This window comes from Muscardinus avellanarius (genome assembly GCF_963383645.1).
Source record: "Muscardinus avellanarius genome assembly, chromosome: 1".
NCBI lineage: Eukaryota > Metazoa > Chordata > Mammalia > Rodentia > Gliridae > Muscardinus > Muscardinus avellanarius.
In genome coordinates, this window is record NC_137786.1 from 38,107,678 (window position 1) to 38,129,252 (window position 21,575).

The following is a 21,575-nucleotide window of genomic DNA, read 5'->3' on the forward strand; positions in this document are numbered from 1 at the left end:
TATTATTTTTAAAAATCTGGTTTTGAAGCAACCGAACAAAATATAAATATCTTCCTACATTTTAATAAATAGAAAATTTGTTCTGCTAGAAGGAGCTACGACTTTGAGGACTGTCCAAAAATGTAGAGATCTATGTTTTTCCTCTAAGTCATACATAATCATGCGTGTACTGCTGATGTGAGGCACAACTTAAATTTGTAGATTGCATTTAGACAAATAGTCGCATAAATCCTGCATAGTCCAATACCCTGGCCTAATCATTTTCTTACTCTGTGTTTTTAGGATACGCCAGCACCTGCCAAATTTTTGAGACAGCTCAGGGCTTAGAGGAAGGCTCATCTAAATAAAGGCCGGCTAAAGTGACATTGCAAGGATTTAATCCTTCTCCGGGCTGCCCCGTGTGACCGAAGGCTGATTTGCAAGATTCTTCTTTCCTGGGGTCCAGATTATGAAGTCCCCAGGGCCCCAGAGACCTCACAGCACAGAGAGCACAGAATGAAGCAGGTCAGAGATAAGTCCCTGCAGCCAGGCCCGGAGGGCCTCCAAGGGGCTTTTGCACACTGGGGTGCAAGATCCCCTGGCCATCTGCGCAAATAGCAATCGGACGGGCGCCTGTGCTGGGACACAGCCACCTGCCACAGAGCATCAGACTCCACCCTCGCCAGAAGGTCCCTGGAGCTCCGTCCTGAAGAGCAATGGTGACTGAACGAGTCCCTGGGCGTGCAGTGAGAGCTGGGAGGTTCGCGGGGAGGGGAGGTGCGGGTTGGGCAGCCCCGGCCTCCTCTCCCTGAGGCCGGCCAGGGGGCTGCTCTGCAAGGGGCAGCTGCGCGACCCCGGCTCTGCAGCTCGCCGCTCCCCTGCCCGGTGGCGCTCGCTGGGATGGAGACGTGAGCCGCGGGACCATGACGATGACCGCCGTGTGCGCGAATGGAGGCGGCCCGGGGAGCGCGCAGTGCGCGCGGGGGGAGCGCGGGAGCGCGGGGAGCAGCCCCGAGCCCGAGGAGGGCCCGCCCCGCCAGCTGACGCCCTTTGAGAAGCTGACCCAGGACATGTCCCACGACGAGAAGGTGGTGAGGGAGATCACGCTGGGCAAACGCATAGGCTTCTACCGAATCCGCGGGGAAATCGGGAGTGGGAACTTCTCCCAAGTCAAGCTCGGGATTCACTCCCTAACCAAAGGTAAGACCCGGTTCCGCGGGCTGGGGCGGGGGCGGGGTCGGAGGCGGGGCGGGAAAAGCCGGAGCATCTCAGCAGACCGCCCCCCACTCCCCGGCACCGTCCCCTCGGTTGTTAACTGACCCCAGCGTGGCCAGCCCCGTTAACTTCCACAGTAACGAAGCCTATATTTTAATTTCCATTTTACAGATAGGGAGACTGAGACCCACAGAAGTAATGAGTGGCTTCAGCAGTTTAATCTTAGATGTTTCTGGCTCCAGATACTCCCACGGTGGAGCAGACTCCAATGTAGGGGACCCACGGTCTCCAAGGGGCATCAGAGAAGTGGACGGGTTGGGTGCCGCGCAGCACCGTCCTAAGGCCACACACGCAGCTTCTATTTATAGCCGAGTGTCCCGAACACTGGCACCGCGTGCCTCGGAGTCATCCCACGTGGCCACTCTCTCTGGATAGCAGGGTCCGCTTCCCCCCCTGCCCGGAGGCTGCGCCTTGCGATGTCTGGGGACACTCCCTGCTACCCTTTGCTCTCAGAGTTGCTTGGCTCCTCACTCCGCACTTGCTTGTCAGCGCCATCAGGGATTCTGACCAGCAGTGCCCACCACTCTGGCTTCAGGGAGGAGCTGTGTGGAGAGCCCAGCACCCTTTCCTGCCCAATCAGTCCAATGTGGGCCCCTTCTCAAAGTGCCTCTAAATGGGCCGAAGCCTGACAATTATTCTAAGAAGTTACAGGACAAAAGAACAATTGCAAGTCAGATAACTTACCCAGTGTGGGCAGCCGGTGGGCTCTACCCAATCTTGAGTCCCTTAATGACATTTCCTCTCCTGAGACCCAGCTTGCTACCAGCTCCCAAGCCCCCTCTTTTCTTGTATCACAAGTGTCTTTTTTCTTCTCTTTCTTTTTTGTGGTACTGGGACTTGAACTCAGGGGCATTCTACTTTGGAGCTATATCCCCCCCTTTTATATTTTGTTTTAAACAGAGTCTTGCCAGACTTCAGAGAGCCTTGTTCCATTGCTAGGGCTGTCCTTGAACCTGCAATCCTCCTGTGTCAGTTTCCCAAGAACTGTGGTTACAATGTGTGTGTCGCCACGCCTGGCTCACAGATATATATTTGCTTTTATTTTCTCTCCCCCAACAGTGCCCTTCCAGTCTCTGTGTTTGGCTTCCCCACATGCACAGCACACATCACCACCCCGTACACACCAGCACACACGTGATCGTCACTGGAGTCCACGTCCTCTGCCATCTTGCTCAGAAGCCTGAGCATCTGGGTTCATGTCCTCACATCTTGAGCATCTGACTTCCTGGGCAGGCTACAGTAGTTCTTTGAGGACCAGATTCTTCAATTATAAAACACAGCCAATAATCCAGGAGTGGTGGCACACGCTTGTAATCCTAGTACTTGGGAGGCTGAGACAGGAGGATCACAGCTTCAAGGCCAGCCTCAGAAACCAAGACTTTCAGCAAACTAGTGAGACCATAAAAAAAAAAAAAAGTACTGAGGTGTAGCTTGGAGGTAGAATGCCTCTGGGTTCAGTCCACAGCACCATTAAAAAGAAAATGCAGTCAATAATAGTGTAACAGGGCTTACTTCATAGGGTGTCAGAAGGTAGATATTCAAGTGCTCTGTAAATGTTAATTATTGTTACTATTTTGCAGAGTTGCTTAAATCTGACCTTTGTACAAAAGAAGTTCATTCCCACTCACACACAAACTAAGATTAATTCAGCTGCCATTCTCTCCAGCTTGTGGTTTTTGTTTGCTGGGACTGGGGCTTGAACACAGAATCATTCTACCTTCAAGCTACACTCCCAGCCCTTTTAAATTTTATTTTTGGTTTGTTTTTGTTTTGAAACAAGGTCTTACTACTTCTTTGCACACTTGTATAACTGTTTCAGCATATATTCCTAAAAGTTGCCTCTCTGTTCAGAGGCCACGCACTGAAAAATGTTTACGCCCAGTGCCAGAGTGATGGAGTGGCTTTTACATGTTTACTCCTAAAAGTAGATCCCAGATCTGTAACTCAGATCTAATTGGGACAGATGTTGCTTTTCAGTGATCTAGAGCAAGAATGGTTGACAAAGGTAAAACCCAGGGGGAGACGAGGGGACAGAAGTTGTGGCAGGAGACATGATGGGGAGGGGTGGGGAGAAGTTAGATAAAGCCAGGCCAGGAGAGGAGTTGAGCAGGACCAGTGCTGCAGAGCGACCCCAGGGTGCCCCGGAGCAGAGGTACCAGGCGGGCCAGCTCTGCGCTGCTCCGTAGGAGTCTGGCTTCAGATATCAGAAGAAGCAGGGTGGGGCTAGGAGATGAGACTGTGCCTCAGGGTCAGGAAACTCGATTCACATCCTCATCTGGGCCTCTGACTTCATGCATATTACTTGACCTTGTTTTCTCCTCAGTTGCTGCAGCTGTAAGTTAGAGATGATGATTCTTAGGACTAGCAGATGTGAAGAGCAAGGCGCATAGTAGCCGCTCGATGAATGGTAGCCTGCACTGGTCCAACTTTATTTTTTACTTAAACTTATTTCAGAAGGAAACTTAGAGCCAAGTGTGGTGGCACACACCTGTAATTCCAGTACTTGGGAGGCTGAGTCAGGAAAGTGGCAGGTTCAAAGCCAGCCCCAGGAACATAGGAAGATTATCAGCAATCTAGCAAGACCCTGTTTCCAAACAAAATATAAAAAGGGCTGAAGGTGTATCTCAGAGGTAGAATAATGCTCTTGGGTTGATTTCTTAGTACAGAGAGAAAGAGAGGGAAAGGGAGAAGGAGAGGGGGAGAAGGAGAGGGGGAGAGGGAGGGAGGGAGGGAGGGCGGACATTTAGTATTAAGTTACTGAAAAACCAACATCACTTGCTCAGAATTTAATGGTAAAAATAAACGTGAATAAAGAGCAACAGAATGGTACAAATGAATACAATGTGAACAAATGAAAAGCTTTAAAGGAAAATTACCAAATAACAGAAAGTAATGGAAATAATCATGGTAACAACCAGTCTGAGACTCCTTCTTTGCCTTAATTAGAATTCAAGCAAAACGGAAATGAGAATAATGTTTTTATGTGCTGAATAACACTTTGATGCTATTTAAAGCTGTTTCCCTACACTAAAATTATTTCATGTGTCATGAGTGTTAAAGGCTCCACTTTGGGAAAACTTGACTTCATCCAATCCATCCATTTGTAAGCAAATAAGGAAGCAGAGGACCAGAAGTGGCTATTCCGAGGTCATGGCCGAGGCAGGTCTACACTGGCCTTTCTTCCTACCTACCAGGCTACCTTGGGATTTTTGCATAACATGCAAGAGGTAACCACGCTCTGTCCTCGGCAAGCTGGCCAACACTGGCCAGGTACTGCTGCCTTCTTCGTGCCTAAGGACATTACCCTCCCTTTCCTCAATTCTCCCAAGGTATGTTCGTGCCCTCAAAATGTGGGAAACTCAAGGGAACAGGAAACAGTCAGGGACTAAGGAGAATATATAACTGTGTTTATCAGCTCAGTGTTACTGTGACAAAATACCTGAGGTAAAAATTTTCTAAAGAGAAACAGTTTATTTTGGTGCCCAGTTTCAGTCCGCAGTCCCTTAGCCCTGGAGCCTTTGGGCCTGTGCTGAAGCAGAACACCATGGCAGAGATGCGGCAGAAGAGGACCTCATAGCAGCCAGACAGCAAGAGAGAACGAGCCGGGAAGAGGCCAGGGTCCCAATATCCTTCCAAGGCACACCCCCAGAAACCTAACTTCCTTCCACTAGGCCCTGCTTCTTAAAGGTTTCACTACTCCCACAGCACCATGGGCTTGGGACCAAACTTTTATCACATGGACCTTTGGGGGACTTCATACTCCAAATATAGCCATAACCAGGCCTCCCAGGAGCAGCGCAGGCTCTTTTTTACAGCCAGCTTTCTGCCTGTCCTTCTCCCCACCCAGACAGTACCTAGGAAAGAATTGCCACCAAGTCTTTCCCTGGCAGAAGGCAGTGCAGTATTGAGGGAGGATGCTGACATTGGAGTCAGCTACACATGACTGGAATTTACCATTCTCTCTCTTTTTTCCCCTCTCTACTATTTGACCCTATATAGGTTATTTCACCATGCCTGTTTCTTCATGTACAAAATAAGGCAAATATATCAGCTACATGGCACTGTTGAGAGGAGTAAGTAAAGAATACCTGCCATGTGCCTAGGGAAGTAGTTATGAAATTCTAGTATTTGTTTGCTTTCAAAGAAGTCTAGGTTCCTTAGGACTGAGTCATGCATCATTTGGTTCATGGAAAGAGGGCCACTCACTGAGCTCACCTGGAAAGGGTGTGCTGAGTGCGGGGAATTCTATGGGCCTCAGCAGGGAAGTTGGGATGGGTCTCTGGATCTTGCTCTTTATCTCCATCCTTTCTCTGAGCTTAATGGTTTCTCACTTGTTCTTCCTATGCAGAATCATCTGTCTTTCCATTTCTTTGTGTATGGTGGCTTGCTTTCTTTTCTTTCTTTCTCCTCCTCCTCCTCCTCCTCCTCCTCCTCCTCCTCCTCCCCGCCTCCTCTCCTCCTCCTCCTCCTCCTCCTCCTCCTCCTCCTCCTCCTCCTCCTTCTTCTTCTTCTTCTTCTTCTTCTTCTTCTTCTTCTTCTTCTTCTTCTTCTTCTTTTTGTGGTACTGGGGATGGAACCCAGGGGCCTTCTACCACCAGGCTACACTCCCAGACATATTTTTATGTTTTTTGGGAAACAGGGTCTCACTAAATTGCTGAGAGCCTCACTAAGTAGCTGAGGCTGGCTTCGAACCTTTGTGATCCTCCTGTCTCAGCCTCCCAAGTCCTGGGATTACAAGCATGTGCCACCACACCTGGCCAGGGTGGCTTTCTACACTTATTTATTCCAAGGTGCATCATGGCCAAAAGCGGTTGTTCTTAGTCCCACATTCAGTTAATCTCGCCACAATTTTAATTTTTTAATTTTGGGAGGTACTAGGGGTTAAAGTCGGGGACATTCTACTGAGCTGCACCCTCCCCCAGCCATTTTTCCTTTTAATTTGAAATAGGGTCTTGCTAATTGTCCAGGCTGGCCTCAAACCTGCGATCCTCCTATCACTCTATGTTCCAAGTACTGGGATTACAGGTGTGCACCACTGTACACAGGTCATTCCTCAGCGTTATTGGCCATCTCCATCCCACCAGCTCCATTCTGGTTCAGGTCAGATGTTGACGAGAGAGTATGTTTGTTCACTGGACAGCCTGTGAGTCGAGGTGACTGCAGTCCTTGGGACCATGTGCCCACTACTGTCTCAGCAGAGCCCACGGTTCAGAGAAGTGTCTCCGAGGAGGGAGAGGAGGTGGCAGATTGATGGATATGTCCTCTATAGAGCTGAAAAATCTCTCTTAGGTTGGAGATTTATCCTATTGTAAACAGGCTGTTAGGTGAGGAGGAAGGAAGGAAAAGATACAGTGATAATATTTGGCATTTACATAGAGACTGGAGTTTCCCTGGGTTTCACAGAACATGACATTTCCTGGCTGGGTAGATCAGTGTTGTGTGTCACCTTTGTTGACAACTCTCCTTGTGCCTAACCTGCCACAGAGTAGCCCTGTTGTCAAGGTACAGTGTCACCCCTGGTTAAGGGACAGTGTGTGCAAAAGAGAGCGGATGGCGGTTTGCCTGCACACGGCCCTGTACATACGGCCCTGTACAAAGCCAGCTTGTACAGAATTGTTGTCAAGTCTTCGAGGAAACACGCATAAAATAATGGAGGTGATTCCCAGGAAAGCAGGGCAGTTCAGTGCCAGGGGCAGCTCCTGGGACAGTAGTTTAAAAAAAGTTAAAGCCACATAAAACAAAAACAAAAGACACCAGCTGCTCTGCATCTAGAAAGAAGGCTCCCACATGGGCCTCTGCCGGCCGGAGTTTATTTTTATAGCTTCCAGCTGGGATTCCCTTGGGTCCTGCAAGCAGATAGGGCAGGCTGAGAGCCATCATGAGCCCCTTTTAGGATGATTAGAAATTTCTGAAAAGAGATGATGTACTTGGCCTCTGAATATTTGATGTTCCATCTGTTGTCACCAACAAAAGCCAAGGAGGCAGAGGGTGCTGCTGTCCCCGGGGCTCCAGTCTCATGTTTCTAGGAGTCTTTCTTCTTTGCTTTCAGTTTATTTATTCATTGGTTCATTTGGTCCTTTAAAAAAAAACAATATAATAAACATCTACTGGGGATATGCTTTGTTCTGGGCCTTACAGAGATGGGTGAGAGAGACGTCTTGCCAGACAGGAACTCACAGCCATTTTATTGAAGTAGACAGGAAGCAATTGGTAAGGGCCGTCACCGAGGAAGCACCAAGGTGTGCTCACCAGGGCCTGTGGGAATCTAGAAGGGGTCTACTCAGCAGGAAAGGCTTCTTCTAGGTCTTGAGGTTTCACAGGATATGGGGGGGGGATGAGGAAGAATTGCAGGAGAACAGGATGTAAAGTATATAGAGATATGAGCCTGTGGGGGGGGTACTTGGAGACTTAATAGTAACTCAGTAGACCTGGAGCACCAGGCACCCACAAAGTGGTGAGAGATAAACTGGTGATTTTTTTTTTTTTTTACAGTACTGAGGATTGAACTCAGGGGCATTCTACCTTCAGGCTACACCCCAGCCCTATTTTGTTCTTTTTTATTTTGAAACAAGGTCTCACTAAGTAGCTAAGGCTGACCATGAACCCGCAATTCTTCTGTCTTAGCATCCCAAATACTGGGATTACAAGCGAGCACCATCATGCCTCTGAATATTTGATGTTCCATCTGTTGTCACCAACAAAAGCCAAGGAGGCAGAGGGTGCTGCTGTCCCCGGGGCTCCAGTCTCATGTTTCTAGGAGTCTTTCTTCTTTGCTTTCAGTTTATTTATTCATTGGTTCATTTGGTCCTTTAAAAAAAAAACAATATAATAAACATCTACTGGGGATATGCTTTGTTCTGGGCCTTACAGAGATGGGTGAGAGAGACGTCTTGCCAGACAGGAACTCACAGCCATTTTATTGAAGTAGACAGGAAGCAATTGGTAAGGGCCGTCACCGAGGAAGCACCAAGGTGTGCTCACCAGGGCCTGTGGGAATCTAGAAGGGGTCTACTCAGCAGGAAAGGCTTCTTCTAGGTCTTGAGGTTTCACAGGATATGGGGGGGGGATGAGGAAGAATTGCAGGAGAACAGGATGTAAAGTATATAGAGATATGAGCCTGTGGGGGGGGTACTTGGAGACTTAATAGTAACTCAGTAGACCTGGAGCACCAGGCACCCACAAAGTGGTGAGAGATAAACTGGTGATTTTTTTTTTTTTTACAGTACTGAGGATTGAACTCAGGGGCATTCTACCTTCAGGCTACACCCCAGCCCTATTTTGTTCTTTTTTATTTTGAAACAAGGTCTCACTAAGTAGCTAAGGCTGACCATGAACCCGCAATCCTTCTGTCTTAGCATCCCAAATACTGGGATTACAAGCGAGCACCATCATGCCCAGCTTATAGGCAGGGCTTTGCTTGCTTAGAATCTTCTTGCATACTTGAGTTTTGTCATTATACATTGGGGATCCAGTAAAGAGCTTTAAGCAGGCAGGTAATACAAGGAATTAGTATGATTTCATTTCAGAGAAGGAGGTCAAATGAAGTTGGGGAGTAACAAGAGTCAAAGAAGAGAGAAAGAAGTACTAGTCTCGATCGAGCACGGTGGTGAATGTCTGTAATCTCAGTACTTGGGAGGCTGAGACAGGAGGATCACAGGTTTGAAGACAGCCTCAGCAACCTAGTGAGACCCTGTTTCTAAACAAAAAATAAAAAAGGACTGCGGGTAGCACAGAAGTAGAATGCCTCTGAGTTCAACACCCTGTTTTCCCACACACACTTGTCTAATGATCCAGAAGAATAATGATGTTCATAGCCGCCAATGGAGAGGCGGTGAGGATGGAGAGAGGGAGGCATTTGAAAAATATTTTAGAACGTTGGGAAGCCTGTCGTTGGTTGGATGGGTGACAGCAGAAAGGGACAAGGGAGAAGAAGGGTTGAAGATGTCACCCACATTTGCAGTTTTCATAGTTTAGTAGTAAACAGTAAATTGCAGGAGCAGAAGTGGATCTGAGAGGAAAGATTTGGAAGTATGGACTTGGTGGTACACGGAGGTCATGGCTGAGAAGTAATGACTTGGGGCCTGGCAAAATCCAAGGTACAGTAGAAATCTTAGGGGCTCTACCTTCATGCTTCTTGGTATCAGATATTGTATCATAGAAACCTCAGAGTTTCCCCAAGTGCATTAGAAATAACAAATATTTTGCACTTCAAGTTAATAGTCTCTCGTGAAAGCTCAGCAGTGGTGGGCAGGAGCCAGTAGAGGGCGCAGCGCACTGCCGTGCTCCCCGGTGGATGCTCTGGGCTGTCAGGGCAGGGCTGGTACTAACCCAGTTTGTAGCAGAGCTTGCTGACAAAGGCCCACAGGTTATAAGAAAATGATCCCTCCTCCGAAATGCAGTCATTAAAATAGCAATTGAAAACTGTCTTCTCAGCCGGGCGTGGTGGCGCATGCTTGTAATCCCCGCGCTTGGCTTAAGAGACCCTGTTTCCAAATAAAAATATAAAATAGGTCTGGGAGTGTAGCCCAGAGGTAGAAGGGTTTCCAGGAACCCCAGTACCACACACACACACACAAAACAAAACAATAAAAAACGGTCTTCTCTTATTTAAAAAATGGGTAGTGACTTTAGGGCATCCATCCTAAATATAAGTCCATTCTTGGACATATTATAGACCCCAAATGTCCACTGAGTTGCCGTCTACAGTGTTAAGAACTAGGAATGACCTAGAGGATCCCATGGCACAGGTCATTTAAAGCACAGACCCTGCTCAGTGGGACCCACAGCCCCCGGGACTCATGGTTACGAAGTTAAACGTGGAAGACGTGTGGGACACAGTGGTGGTGAGAAAGCAAGGTGCCCAGCCGAGCGTGCGCCGTGATGGTACTACCCCGGGTTCTTGCGATGATGGAATGACGCCATCCCTTCCACAGATAGCCGCTGAGCACTCGCTGCATCGCAGGTGCCGTTTGAGGGACTGGGGGTTGCAGCAGTGAAGCGGGCAGTGACCTCTGTCCTTACAGAGCTTATATTCCAGTAAGGGAGGGAGACAGACAAGAATGGGTGAGTGAAATGTCCTCTGTGATACGCAGTGGTGAGTGATAAGAAGGTAACTGGGGCGAGAGGGGAGAGAGGAAGTGTATAAGCTGTGCCTGGGCGAACTGAGTCAGGAGGTGAGAGTTGAACTGGTAGAGTTGGAGCTGGCTAGGCGCGGATCTGGGGGAAAGTGTGCAGGCGGAGAGAGAGCACCGGCACGTGTGCCAAGGTGAGCCAGAGCCCGGTGCCACGACACAGCGGGGTGGGAGGCTGCAGGGCAGAGAGTAGCAGGGACTGGATGGCAGGGGGTGGGAGTGGGCAAGTATGTCATAGGAAGGACTTTTCCTGGAGTGAAGCAGAGCCGCCAGAAGGAGGGACGGAGGGATGAGGGACCCCGCCGCCTTGCACTGTAGCAGGAGCACTCTGGCTGCTTCCTTGGAATTAGACTGCTCTTCTCTTTTGCTTTCTTTACTAGAAGCAGGAAGCAAGGGCCTTGGCTATGACTAAGGAGCGGGAGAAGGCATTACAGAACGGACAAGAGGGAAGCCATGAAAGTCATTTCAATGTGTAGGCGAGCCGGAGCTGGGCGCGGTGGTGCACACCTGTAATCTCAGTACTTGGGAGGCTGAGACAGGAGGATTGCGGGTTCAAAGCCAGCCTCACCAACATAGAGAGGCCCTCAGGAACTTAGTGAGACCTCTTTCAAAGTAACAACAATAGTAATGAGAATGATGATAAAGTAGGGCTGGGAGTGCAACTCAGAGAAAGAATGCCACTGGGTTTAATTCCTGGTACCATAGAAAAAAATGTAGGAGAGTTATTGGACTAGGGACATATAGTCTGTCTGCTAGAAGCACTAGAGGCCTGCCTGAGGTTAGTGGTCATAAACCGAATGAGGCAAGCTCTGACATTCAGTGGTGTGGGTACAGGCTGCAAGGGGGCAGGAGCTCAGTTTACCCAGAGCTGTGGCTCAGCAGAGCGGCCCAACACCAAGAGAGGCACCGGAGAACTGAGGGCGTGTGCCAAGCTGAAGACGGCGATAAAGATGCTTCTCCAGTGAACGCTTTGTGTTTGCTCAACCCAGAAACCTTGGATTCTTCCTCAGTCCCTCACAGCCAAACACCAAGTCCTCCTGATACGATGCCCCAAATATGGTATCCTTTACCAGTTGGATTAAACTGCTGTAATTTGCCCCCTTCACCCACACTTACATCATTTCTCCCACTGCAGCCAGAAGTGATCCTTTAGCAAATGCAAGCCGGGTCATTTAGCCCTGCTGGTGAGCGTCCAGACTCCATGTGAGTCCCCAGCATGACTCACAAGACCTCGATCCCTGCCAACTCTCCAGCCTCAGCTTGGCTTCCTTCATCCTCCGTGTGCCAATCCTGACCTTTTCTCTTAATTCCTCCAAGGAAATGGTTTCCACAGTAGGGTGCACATACCCCAGGGGGTACCCAAGGCAATCCTCTGGGATGAGCGAGAAGGCTAGAACTTGAAATTTATATTTATTTATAATTATATCTTTTTTTTTTGGTGGTACTGGGGTTCCTGGAAGCCCTTCTCCCTCCAGGCTACACTCCCAGACCTATTTTTTTATATTTTTATTTGGAAACAGGGTCTCTTAAGCCAGCGCAGCTGGCTTTGAACCTGCGCGATCCTCCCGTCTCTGCCTCTCAAGCGCGGGGATTACAAGCGCGCGCCACCACGCCCGGCTATAATTATATCTTTAAAATTCTGGTGATTATGCATATTTCAAATGTATACTCTATACATGCATATAAATAAAACATGCATATAATTTATAAATAAATATGCATATATTAGAAATGTTTATTATAGGGTTGGGCGTGGTGGTGCATACTTGTAGTCCCAGCATTTGGGAGACAGAGACCGGAGGACAATGGTTCGCGGACAGCCTCAGCTACTTAGCAAGGCCCTTTGCAACTCAGTGAGACCCTGTTTCGAAAATAAAAAGACTAGAGCTGGGCATGGTGGTGCACGCTTGTAATCCCTGCACTTGGGAGGCTGAGACAGGAGACTTATGCAGGTTCGAAGCCAGCCTCAACTACTTAATGAGGCTTTCAACAACTTAGTGAGACCCTGTTTCCAAATAAAATATAAAATAGGTCTGGGAGTGTAGCCCTGAGGTAGAAGGCCCCTGGGTTTTACCCTCCAGCACCACAAAAATAAATAAATAAATAAATAAATAAATAAATAAATAAATAAAAGAAGACTAAAAAATAGGGCCGGGGGTGTAGTTCAGAGGTAGAATGCCCCTGGATTCCATCCCCAGTGCTGTGAAGAAAAAAAAAAATAAAGAAATGTTTATTATAAAGGAAGCCAATAGGAAAAGCTTATAGATAATTATCCTAAGGTATTAGGGTCTTTCTTACCTTCAGATCTTCCCTTCTACCCATTCATGGTTTTACTTAATGCCTCTCTCCCCTACTTCCCTTCAGCTAACTCTGAGTCCAGCTCTAGGGAAGGTGATAAAGATCTTGGCTGGGCATGGTGGTGCATCCTTGTAATCTCAGTACTTGGAAGGCAGAGACAGGAGGATTGCAGGTTCAAGATGAGCCTCAGAAACTTAGTGAGACCGTCAGCAACTTAGCAAAACTCTGTTTCAATGAATGGATGAATGGGTTAATTAATTAATCAATCAGTCAATTAATGGATGGATGGATGGGGAGTATAGCTCAGAGATAGAACACCCCTGGATTCAATTCCCAATAAAAAAAATCCAACCTTCCCTGACCCCCATTGCACCAGCACTCCCCAAGCCCACTGTTCAGGCATCTTCCTTCCCACCTTCAGATCTACTCTTCACCCGCTTTCTGACCTAACTACATCGACTACACCAAGTACACCTTCCTCTCAGTCCTTTGGCCTTCAGGGAGCCCCCGCAGAGATGAGCCAGGGAGAGGAGGGCCTGCTCTCTGCTTGCCCAGCTCCTCACCATGTGTGGACTGTGTCTCGGCCCCGCTGGACACAGCTTTCTCTACACAGCACTTTCCAGGATCTAAGGCCTGCTCCCACCCCTGTCCCTTGGTCCTCTAGACATATTTTGCTTGGTTTGAACATTTGAATTCATTGCTGGTACTTAATCATCGAAAGTTAGTTTTGCATAAAATTTCAGATGGCTGGCTTCTCTTGAAAAATAAAAACGAAGCCAGGTGTGGTGGCACAACCTTGTAATCTCAGCATTTGGGAGGCTGAGACAGGAGGATCGCAGTTTGCGGCCAGGCTCAGCTACTTAGTGAGGCCCTTTGCAACTCAGTGAGACCCTGGTTCAAAATGAAGAATAAAAAATAGGGTTGGGGTGTAGGTCAGAGGTAGGATGCCCCTGGGTTTTATCCCCAGTACTGCAAAACAAACAGACAAAGAAACAGAGAAGATTTAACAACACTAGGCCTACATTCCAAACAGTGACCATCTTCTGGAGTTGAGTAGCATGTCCCTTTTGCATCAGGGCAGGGGCCTCAGGACCCATGGTCCCCCTGACACCACGCTGCTGGTGGTGCCTGTGTGGCGGCAATAGAGTTTGCAAGTCCCTGTTTAAAGAATATGTTGCCCACTAGGTGGGACAGACTCTTCATTGATGAGGAGAAAGGCCCATTGACCTCTCCAATTGGCCTCCTTCCCTCCCAGTCCCCTGCCATCACCAAAAGGTGGTCTCAGGGTTGTGATTACCACTTCCAGAACCTTCCTCCACTGCTGCCACAGTGCTCCTTCTATGGTGGGAGTCTGGGAGTCTGATTTAAAATCTTAGCGTTCTTTGTTTGCTTTTTGGCACTGGGGAGTGGACTTGGGGGCATTCTACCTCCAAACTACACTCCTAACCCTATTTTATTTTTATTTTGAAACACAGTCTCACTAGGTTAATGAGAGTCTCACTATTTGCTGAGGTTGTCCTCAAACCTGCAATCCTCTGGTCTCAGCCTCCCAAGTCCTGAGATTACAAGCATGTGCCACTACGCCCAACAAAACCTTAGGTTTTGATGCTGGATGTGGGGGCGCATGCTTGAAACTCCAGCACTTTGGAGGCGGAGACAGGAGACCCTCTGCAACTTCGTGAGACCCCGTTTCAAACAAAAAATTTAAAAATAGGACTGGGGGTGTGGCCCGTAGTTAGAATGCCCCTGGGTTCAATCCCCAGCACCGAAAAGCAAAACAAAGCAAACCAAACAACAACAAAAAGCTTTAGGTTTTCCTGTTACTGAAAAGATCAAGGCAACATTTCCCAAAGCAGCCCCCTGGGCTCTGGGGCATCTGACCCTGCCTAGCGCTCAGGGTGGATCAGAAGCCACTGCCCGGCACCCTGTGTTTCTTAGCATGGTGGACTCTCAGGCCCTCAAGCACAAATGGTCAGTCACCCCCAGGCCAGCACACACATCCCCTCGCCTCCTGGTCACAACTTGTGTGTCCTTAACCAAGGAAGCCTTTCCTTTCCCCGTGTCTCCCTCCTAACATCTCCCACACGTGGCAGCAGGGTGGCTTCCAGTCTCTCTGTCACTGGACTGCGAGAACATCGTGTGTCTCTCTCACTGGGGGTGCAAAGTAAGTGCTCACTGAACGTGTGTGGAAAGAGCAGATCTGGAGACCTGTTCTTCATAGAACAGCAGTTGCTGCTGCTGAACAATCATCTGGAATGCCAACCCTGCTCTCACGTGATTTAACATGAAGGGCGATCACCGAGGCGCCTAGAGAGCAGGAAAATACTTTTTGGTACTGAACAGAATATTTGGGGCCGGGGGTAGACATTTAACCCAGGACATTCTACTTCCAAGCCACATCCCCAGCCCTATTTAATCTTTTTTTTTTATTTTGCAAAAGGGTCTCACTAAGTTCCAGAGGGCCTTGCTAAGTTTCTGAGGCTGGCCGTGGACCCGTCATCCTACTGCCTCAGCTTCCTAAGTACAAGAATTACAGGCACGCACCACCACACTCAGCTTTCTTTTTTATTTTGGAACAGGGGCCCGCCGACTCATTCAGGGTCTCACTAAGTTTCTGAGGCTGGCCTCAAACCTGCAATCCTCCTGTCTCAGCCGCTGAAGTACTGGGATTATAGGCGTGCACAACCACACCCAGCCAGGGAGCAGAACTGAAGGAGGCACTGACTCCCACGATAAATACTTCCTCTGCGTCACTCTGGTCCTGGTCCCAAGAGGGAAGCCTCTGCTAAGCCATGGAGATGAAAGGAAAAGGAGGGGACAGGAAAAGAAAGAAAACTAGGATTGTGCTAAAGGGCAGTTCGTGACAGCAGCCTGACACCCTCTGCTACCTGATTCTTGAACACCTCCCGCAAGAAGGACTGGGCACCGTTGCTGCAGGCAACACGGCCATGAGTATCAAAATAGACTTCTGAGACAGCAATGCGGAACCAGGGAGAACTTTCTACAGGGAATACATGAGATTGGAGGGTGGGACTTATTATTCTAGTGATTTCAGGTAAACAGCTGGAGGAAATCATAATCCCAAAGACTGAAAAGTAGAAAAGACATGACCAGGGAGGAGGACTGTTCCACAGGTTGATGCTGGAGGGCTACTTGCTGGGGCTGACTGCCAGCCGCAGTCACCCAAGACCCAGGTCTCCATGCTGCTCAACACTGCCTCCACCAAAGGAGGTGCTGGCCACAGCAAACACCCGTGAGCCCTACTTCTTTCCAATCTAGAATGCTCTAATGTGTCTTCCTTTTTCTTGTGAGGCTAGGGATCGAACCTAGGACCTCATGCATGCTAGGGAAGCACTGTTAACACTGAGCTACACCCCCAGCCCTTCGATGGATCCTCTTTACTGGACCAGTAGCACTCCTATTTTGAACTAGTGGCATCTATTTTCATGCCAATAATTGCTGTGCCAAAGTAGTTGTTCGGAAGTAGGTCAGATAGGTACTCTGATCTGTCTTCTTTGTTTTCTTGCCTGAGAACTTCTTTCTTGTCTACTAGAAAGTCTGCCCCACTTTCAACCAGAAAATGATTGACATTTTATTAAGGAGTCAAGATTCATTTATTTTCGAATAGCAACCATTTTCCTCATGCAACCAATCTATATTTATTGTAGAAAAATGAGAAAATACTGAGAAGCAAAACAAAACTTAACAGCAAGCCATCTATGATCCCCCCCAAATGGAAAATAACGCTTCTAAACATTTTGATAAATATTCTTCCAGATTTTTTATTTTACTTTATTTTCTAATTTTATTTTATTTTTGGTGGTATTGGGGTTCCTGGATGCTCTTCTACCTCCGGGCTACACTCCCAGACCTATTTTTATATTTTTATTTGGAAACAGGGTCTCATAAGCCAGCGAGGCTGGCTACGAACCTGTGCGATCTTCCTGTCTCTGCCTCCCAAGCGTGGGGATTACAAGCGTGCGCCACGCCCGACTTTGGCCTATATTTTAACCATCTCTTGTTGTATTCTTTATCACAGAAGTCTTCTTACATAGGCATTCTTGTACATGTGTCAGGTTATTTCTTTACAATTGTTTGCTAAAAATGAAATGCCTCGGTTAAGGTGCGTGACCATTTTTAAGGGTTCAATATTTAATACCAAACCACAGTGTAGAGCCATTGTACCAATTAATTCACCAGCAGCACTGTGCTGTACTGATTTCCCTGTGCCTTCACTGACACGCTTTAACACTGAGCACTGCTCTGCTTTAGATTACTGTATTGCATTTTATACAAGGCACTGACGAAACCAAATAAAACACCATCCATGCAGGGAGAGGTGGGAAGATGGGAGTCAACATCCATAGGCCATTGTGCTGAGATGACAGGATATGGGATATACTGAACCTGGACACTGTTACCTTCCTAGGACATGTACCATAGAAGACTCCTTGATAGGACACTTTCAAGGCTAATCCATTCCTTCCTGAGACAGTTTGATTCTGAAGGCTAGCTTTGAAGCTGGAGTTAACTGAGTAAAGAACAGGGAAGGATTATAGAAGAGTCGCGGGTTTGTGGCCAACCACAGCAATTGAATCAGTAACTTAATAATACCCTGTTTTGAAATGAAAAATAAAATAGGGCTAGTGGTGTAGCTCAGAGGTAGAATGCCTGTGTTCAATCCCCTGTACTATACACACACACACACACACACACACACACACGCACGCACGCACGCACGCACGCATGCACCCACACCAGAGAAGGAGTGACAGAGAGAAAGAGCCAGGTAGAGGAAAGGTATCAGGTATGAATATTTTTTCAGGGACCAGTGAACAGCTCTATACTGATTGAACTAAAGGGTACAAGAAGTTGGGAGTGATGAGTGGGAATCATAGACAGAGGCTGAAGAGATTGGCTGAGTGAGTTAAACAAAGATTTGATTTTATCTGGGAGACCAGATAAAGATCACAACTGAACACTCCTTTAGGAGGCAGGAGTTGGCACCAAACCTTGTATGACGATCCACACAGATGCAAGAGAGGGGAACGGGTACCGAACTCAAGAATGGCTTTCATTCCCATTGATGAGTCTGTGCACTTGGGAACCACCATTCAACCTCACTGTGTAGTAAAACAAAGAAGCCCATCCAGGACTCTTTCAGTTCCGAACATCTATTTCTCCTACTAACCTTAGTACATTCCTTGACTGTTTTCTTTTTCTTTTTTTCCCCCCTCTTCTTTCAGAAAAGGTGGCCATTAAGATACTGGACAAGACCAAGTTAGACCAGAAAACCCAAAGGCTACTTTCTCGTGAAATCTCCAGCATGGAGAAGTTACACCATCCCAACATCATCCGCCTTTATGAAGTCGTGGAGACCCTGTCCAAGCTCCACTTGGTGATGGAGTACGCAGGGGGTGGGGAGCTCTTTGGGAAGATCAGCACCGAGGGGAAGCTCTCGGAACCCGAAAGCAAGCTCATCTTCTCCCAGATCGTGTCTGCTGTGAAGCACATGGTGAGCAGGGGTGAGGAATGAGTCTTGCTCCCATGTCCACCCACAATGGGAACACAGGGCTTTAGTTTGCCATTACCTGAGCATCCGCAGGGCTTTGGCTCCGCGAGGGCAGACAGTCATCCCTTCAGTGAGAGTCAGAAATCTGACTGGGAAGCAACATCCAGGAGTCTCTAGTGACCTGGCAGCCTCTTGGCCTCTCCAGAAGTTGGCAGGAGTCCCTCTGAGCAGCTGGATGAACACCACACACTCGTTGGCCGTTTCCATTTCTGCAGCCTCAGGCTCCACCAACCATATTGGTGGCTCCAACTGCTTCTTGGCCTTGTGTACCTAAGCCTGTCTGTGATATCCTTCCCTCTCTTAACATGCCTCACATTCCAGATCCCATCCACACTCATGACCAGCTCAGTACCATCCGCACTCATGACCAGCTCAGTACCATCCGCACTTCATGACCAGCTCAGTACCATCCGCACTTCATGACCAGCTCAGGACCATCCGCACTCATGACCAGCTCAGGACCATCCGCACTCATGACCAGCTCAGGACCATCCGCACTCATGACCAGCTCAGGACCATCCGCACTCATGACCAGCTCAGGACCATCCGCACTCATGACCAGCTCAGGACCATCCGCACTCATGACCAGCTCAGTACTGTCTCTTTCTCTGAAACTCGCTTCAATCTCACATCAGCGCACACTGAGCTCTCTTGCCCTCTGTGAGCTCCCCAGCTCTTACTGCCTCTGTGCCCAGCACAGGAACGCTTGGTTATGTCATTCTTATTTTAGTTCTCTGATTATTTATTTAGATAAATCTGGATTCCTAAATCACACTCTCCAAGAGCTGGTTCTTTTGTGGCCACCGCATTGTTAGCCATATTGTCAGGCACATGAGAAGAACTCAGCTTGAACCCTTACCACCAGTAACCTGGTAGGAGAGCAGAAGAGAACCCCGCAACCGAGGGTGTGGATGAATACAGAAGCTGTATACTCTGCTGTTTTTCCCAGAACTCTGATATCTGAAAAGAGGAAAAATGCTGGGTATGGTGGCACATAGGATCCCAATATGTGGGAGGCAGAGACAGGAGGATTGCAGGTTCATGCCAGCCTCAGCAACTTAGCGAGACTGTGTTTCAAAATAAAATAAATAAAATAAAGCTAGGAGTGTGACTCAAAGGTACAACGTTCCTGGGTTCAATCCTCAGTACTGATGAATGAATGAATGAATGAATGAATGAATGAAATAAAAAGGGCTGGGATGTAGCTTAGAGCCCTTGGATTCAATTCCTAGTCAAAAAAAAAAAAAAAAAAAAAAGGGGGGTGAAGCACAGCCACAGACCCAGATTGTGTTGAGTTTGTTTATGTGCAAGGACCATGCTGAGCACTGTCAACTCAGCATCATATTAACTTCTCACAAAGGTCTTAGAGGGTGGTTGTCAGTATCCCATTTTACAAAGAAAATTGACATTAATATCACACAGCTGGTGTAGTCGAACCTGAAATTGACCAGGCTGTCAGGCTCCAAGCCCGGATTCTTATCTCAAGGGACCCACTGGGAAGAGTGACTTAAAGTCACTCTTGAGCCATTTCTCAAGAGCCCTTGGGACTGAGCAGGTCAAAGGTTTTGAGAAGACTCTCTGGATCCAGAGTGCACTCCTGCCAGGGTATAAGGGGAGGAGGGACATGTACCCACAGCCCACAGTGGGACCTGTCGCTAGAAACTTGCCCGCTGTAGCCTCCTCCCTTCTGCTAACTTGAAGAAGGAGAAAGGAGTCCACTCAGAGGAGCATGGCTGGAAGGTGGGAGAAGGGTTCCGAGCCTTCCTGGTCTTGGCTTCAGTCAGTAGGTCATGTATCAGAAAATCCCAAATAAGACCTCAGAAACTAAGGATGACTGGTTGTGTTTCAGAATATGTAGTTTCGTAATGTCTGGGTCTTGTTTCTGGTGCTAATTCCCGAGTCCATCAGTGTGGACCAGAAGCCAACCCTTGCCTTACAAAAGAATAGGACCTTTGGTCCATTTAGGGGGTATGAGAGTTCCATTGGCCTAAAGGTCATGACAGGGTTTGCTAAGATGATTTACATCCATCTCCATTGACTATCTGTTCATGAACCACCATGACCTCTCTGTTTCAGAGCCACTGACACATTTTTGGTATTTTACTTGGAAACTTACTCTTTTACCCCTGTGTCTTTTTTTTTTTTTTTTACAGCATGAAAACCAAATTATTCATAGGGATCTGAAAGCAGAAAATGTATTTTATACCAGCAACACTTGCGTGAAAGTAGGTGATTTTGGATTCAGCACAGTAAGTAAAAAAGGTGAAATGCTGAACACCTTCTGCGGGTCTCCTCCTTACGCCGCACCGGAACTCTTTCGAGATGAGCACTATGTCGGCGTTTATGTGGATATCTGGGCCTTGGGGGTACTTTTGTATTTCATGGTGACTGGCACTATGCCATTTCGGGCAGAGACTGTGGCCAAACTAAAGAAGAGCATCCTCGAGGGCACCTACAGTGTGCCCCCACATGTGTCGGAGCCCTGCCACCGACTCATCCGAGGAGTCCTCCAGCCTGTCCCCACGGAGAGGTACGGAATCAATTACATTATGAACAATGAATGGATGCAAGGGGTGCCATGCCCCACCCCTCTGGAACCTTTCCAACTGGATCCCAAACATTTGTCAGAAACCAGCACCCTCAAAGAAGAAGAAAACGAGGTGAAGAGCACTTTAGAGCACTTGGGTATTACAGAAGAGCACATTCGAAATAACCAAGGGAAAGATGCCCGGAGCTCAATCACAGGCGTCTACAGAATCATTTTACACAGAGTGCAAAGGAAGAAGGCTTTGGAAGGTGTCCCGGTAATGATACTGCCAGACCCTAAAGAAAGAGACCTTAGAAAAGGGCCCCGTGTCTACAGAGGCATAAGACACACATCTAAATTTTGTTCAATTTTGTAAGTAACATCAGACTGCTGGTCATGAACCAAGATCATTGTTGCTGCTTTTAAATTTTTTTCATAGACAATTTGGGGGCGGAGTCATTTTTGTAATTTTTAAATAAATTTAAATTTGAAGTATATAGTCTTTTTTTTCTCCAAAAATTCTATTTGCCCAGATTCTGGTTTGATTTGGGATCTTGTCTTTTATTCTCAATCTTTAGCATTCTTTCATTTAATCAAAACTATGTAGTCAGTGCCCAATATGTGCCAGGCCCTGTTTGAGATGCTGATGAAATAGCAAAGAATAAGATAGGTCAGCATATTTTAGTATATATATATATATATATATATATATATATACACATATATACACATATATAAACACACACACACACATATATATAAACACACACACACACATATATATATATATATA

At 47.5% G+C, this 21,575-nt stretch overlaps 1 protein-coding gene across 1 annotated transcript; it reads left to right on the forward strand.

Annotated features, from left to right (window-relative positions):
* Positions 1 to 902: 902 nt before the first annotated feature.
* On the forward strand, positions 903 to 21,158 carry NIM1K (NIM1 serine/threonine protein kinase; the record flags this gene model as incomplete). Its single annotated transcript, XM_080704005.1, has 3 exons — positions 903 to 1,179; positions 17,930 to 18,198; positions 20,409 to 21,158. The coding sequence occupies 3 exons, from the start codon at positions 903 to 905 to the stop codon at positions 21,156 to 21,158; spliced, it is 1,296 nt and encodes a 431-aa protein (XP_080560131.1).
* Between the last annotated feature and the right edge of the window lie 417 nt (positions 21,159 to 21,575).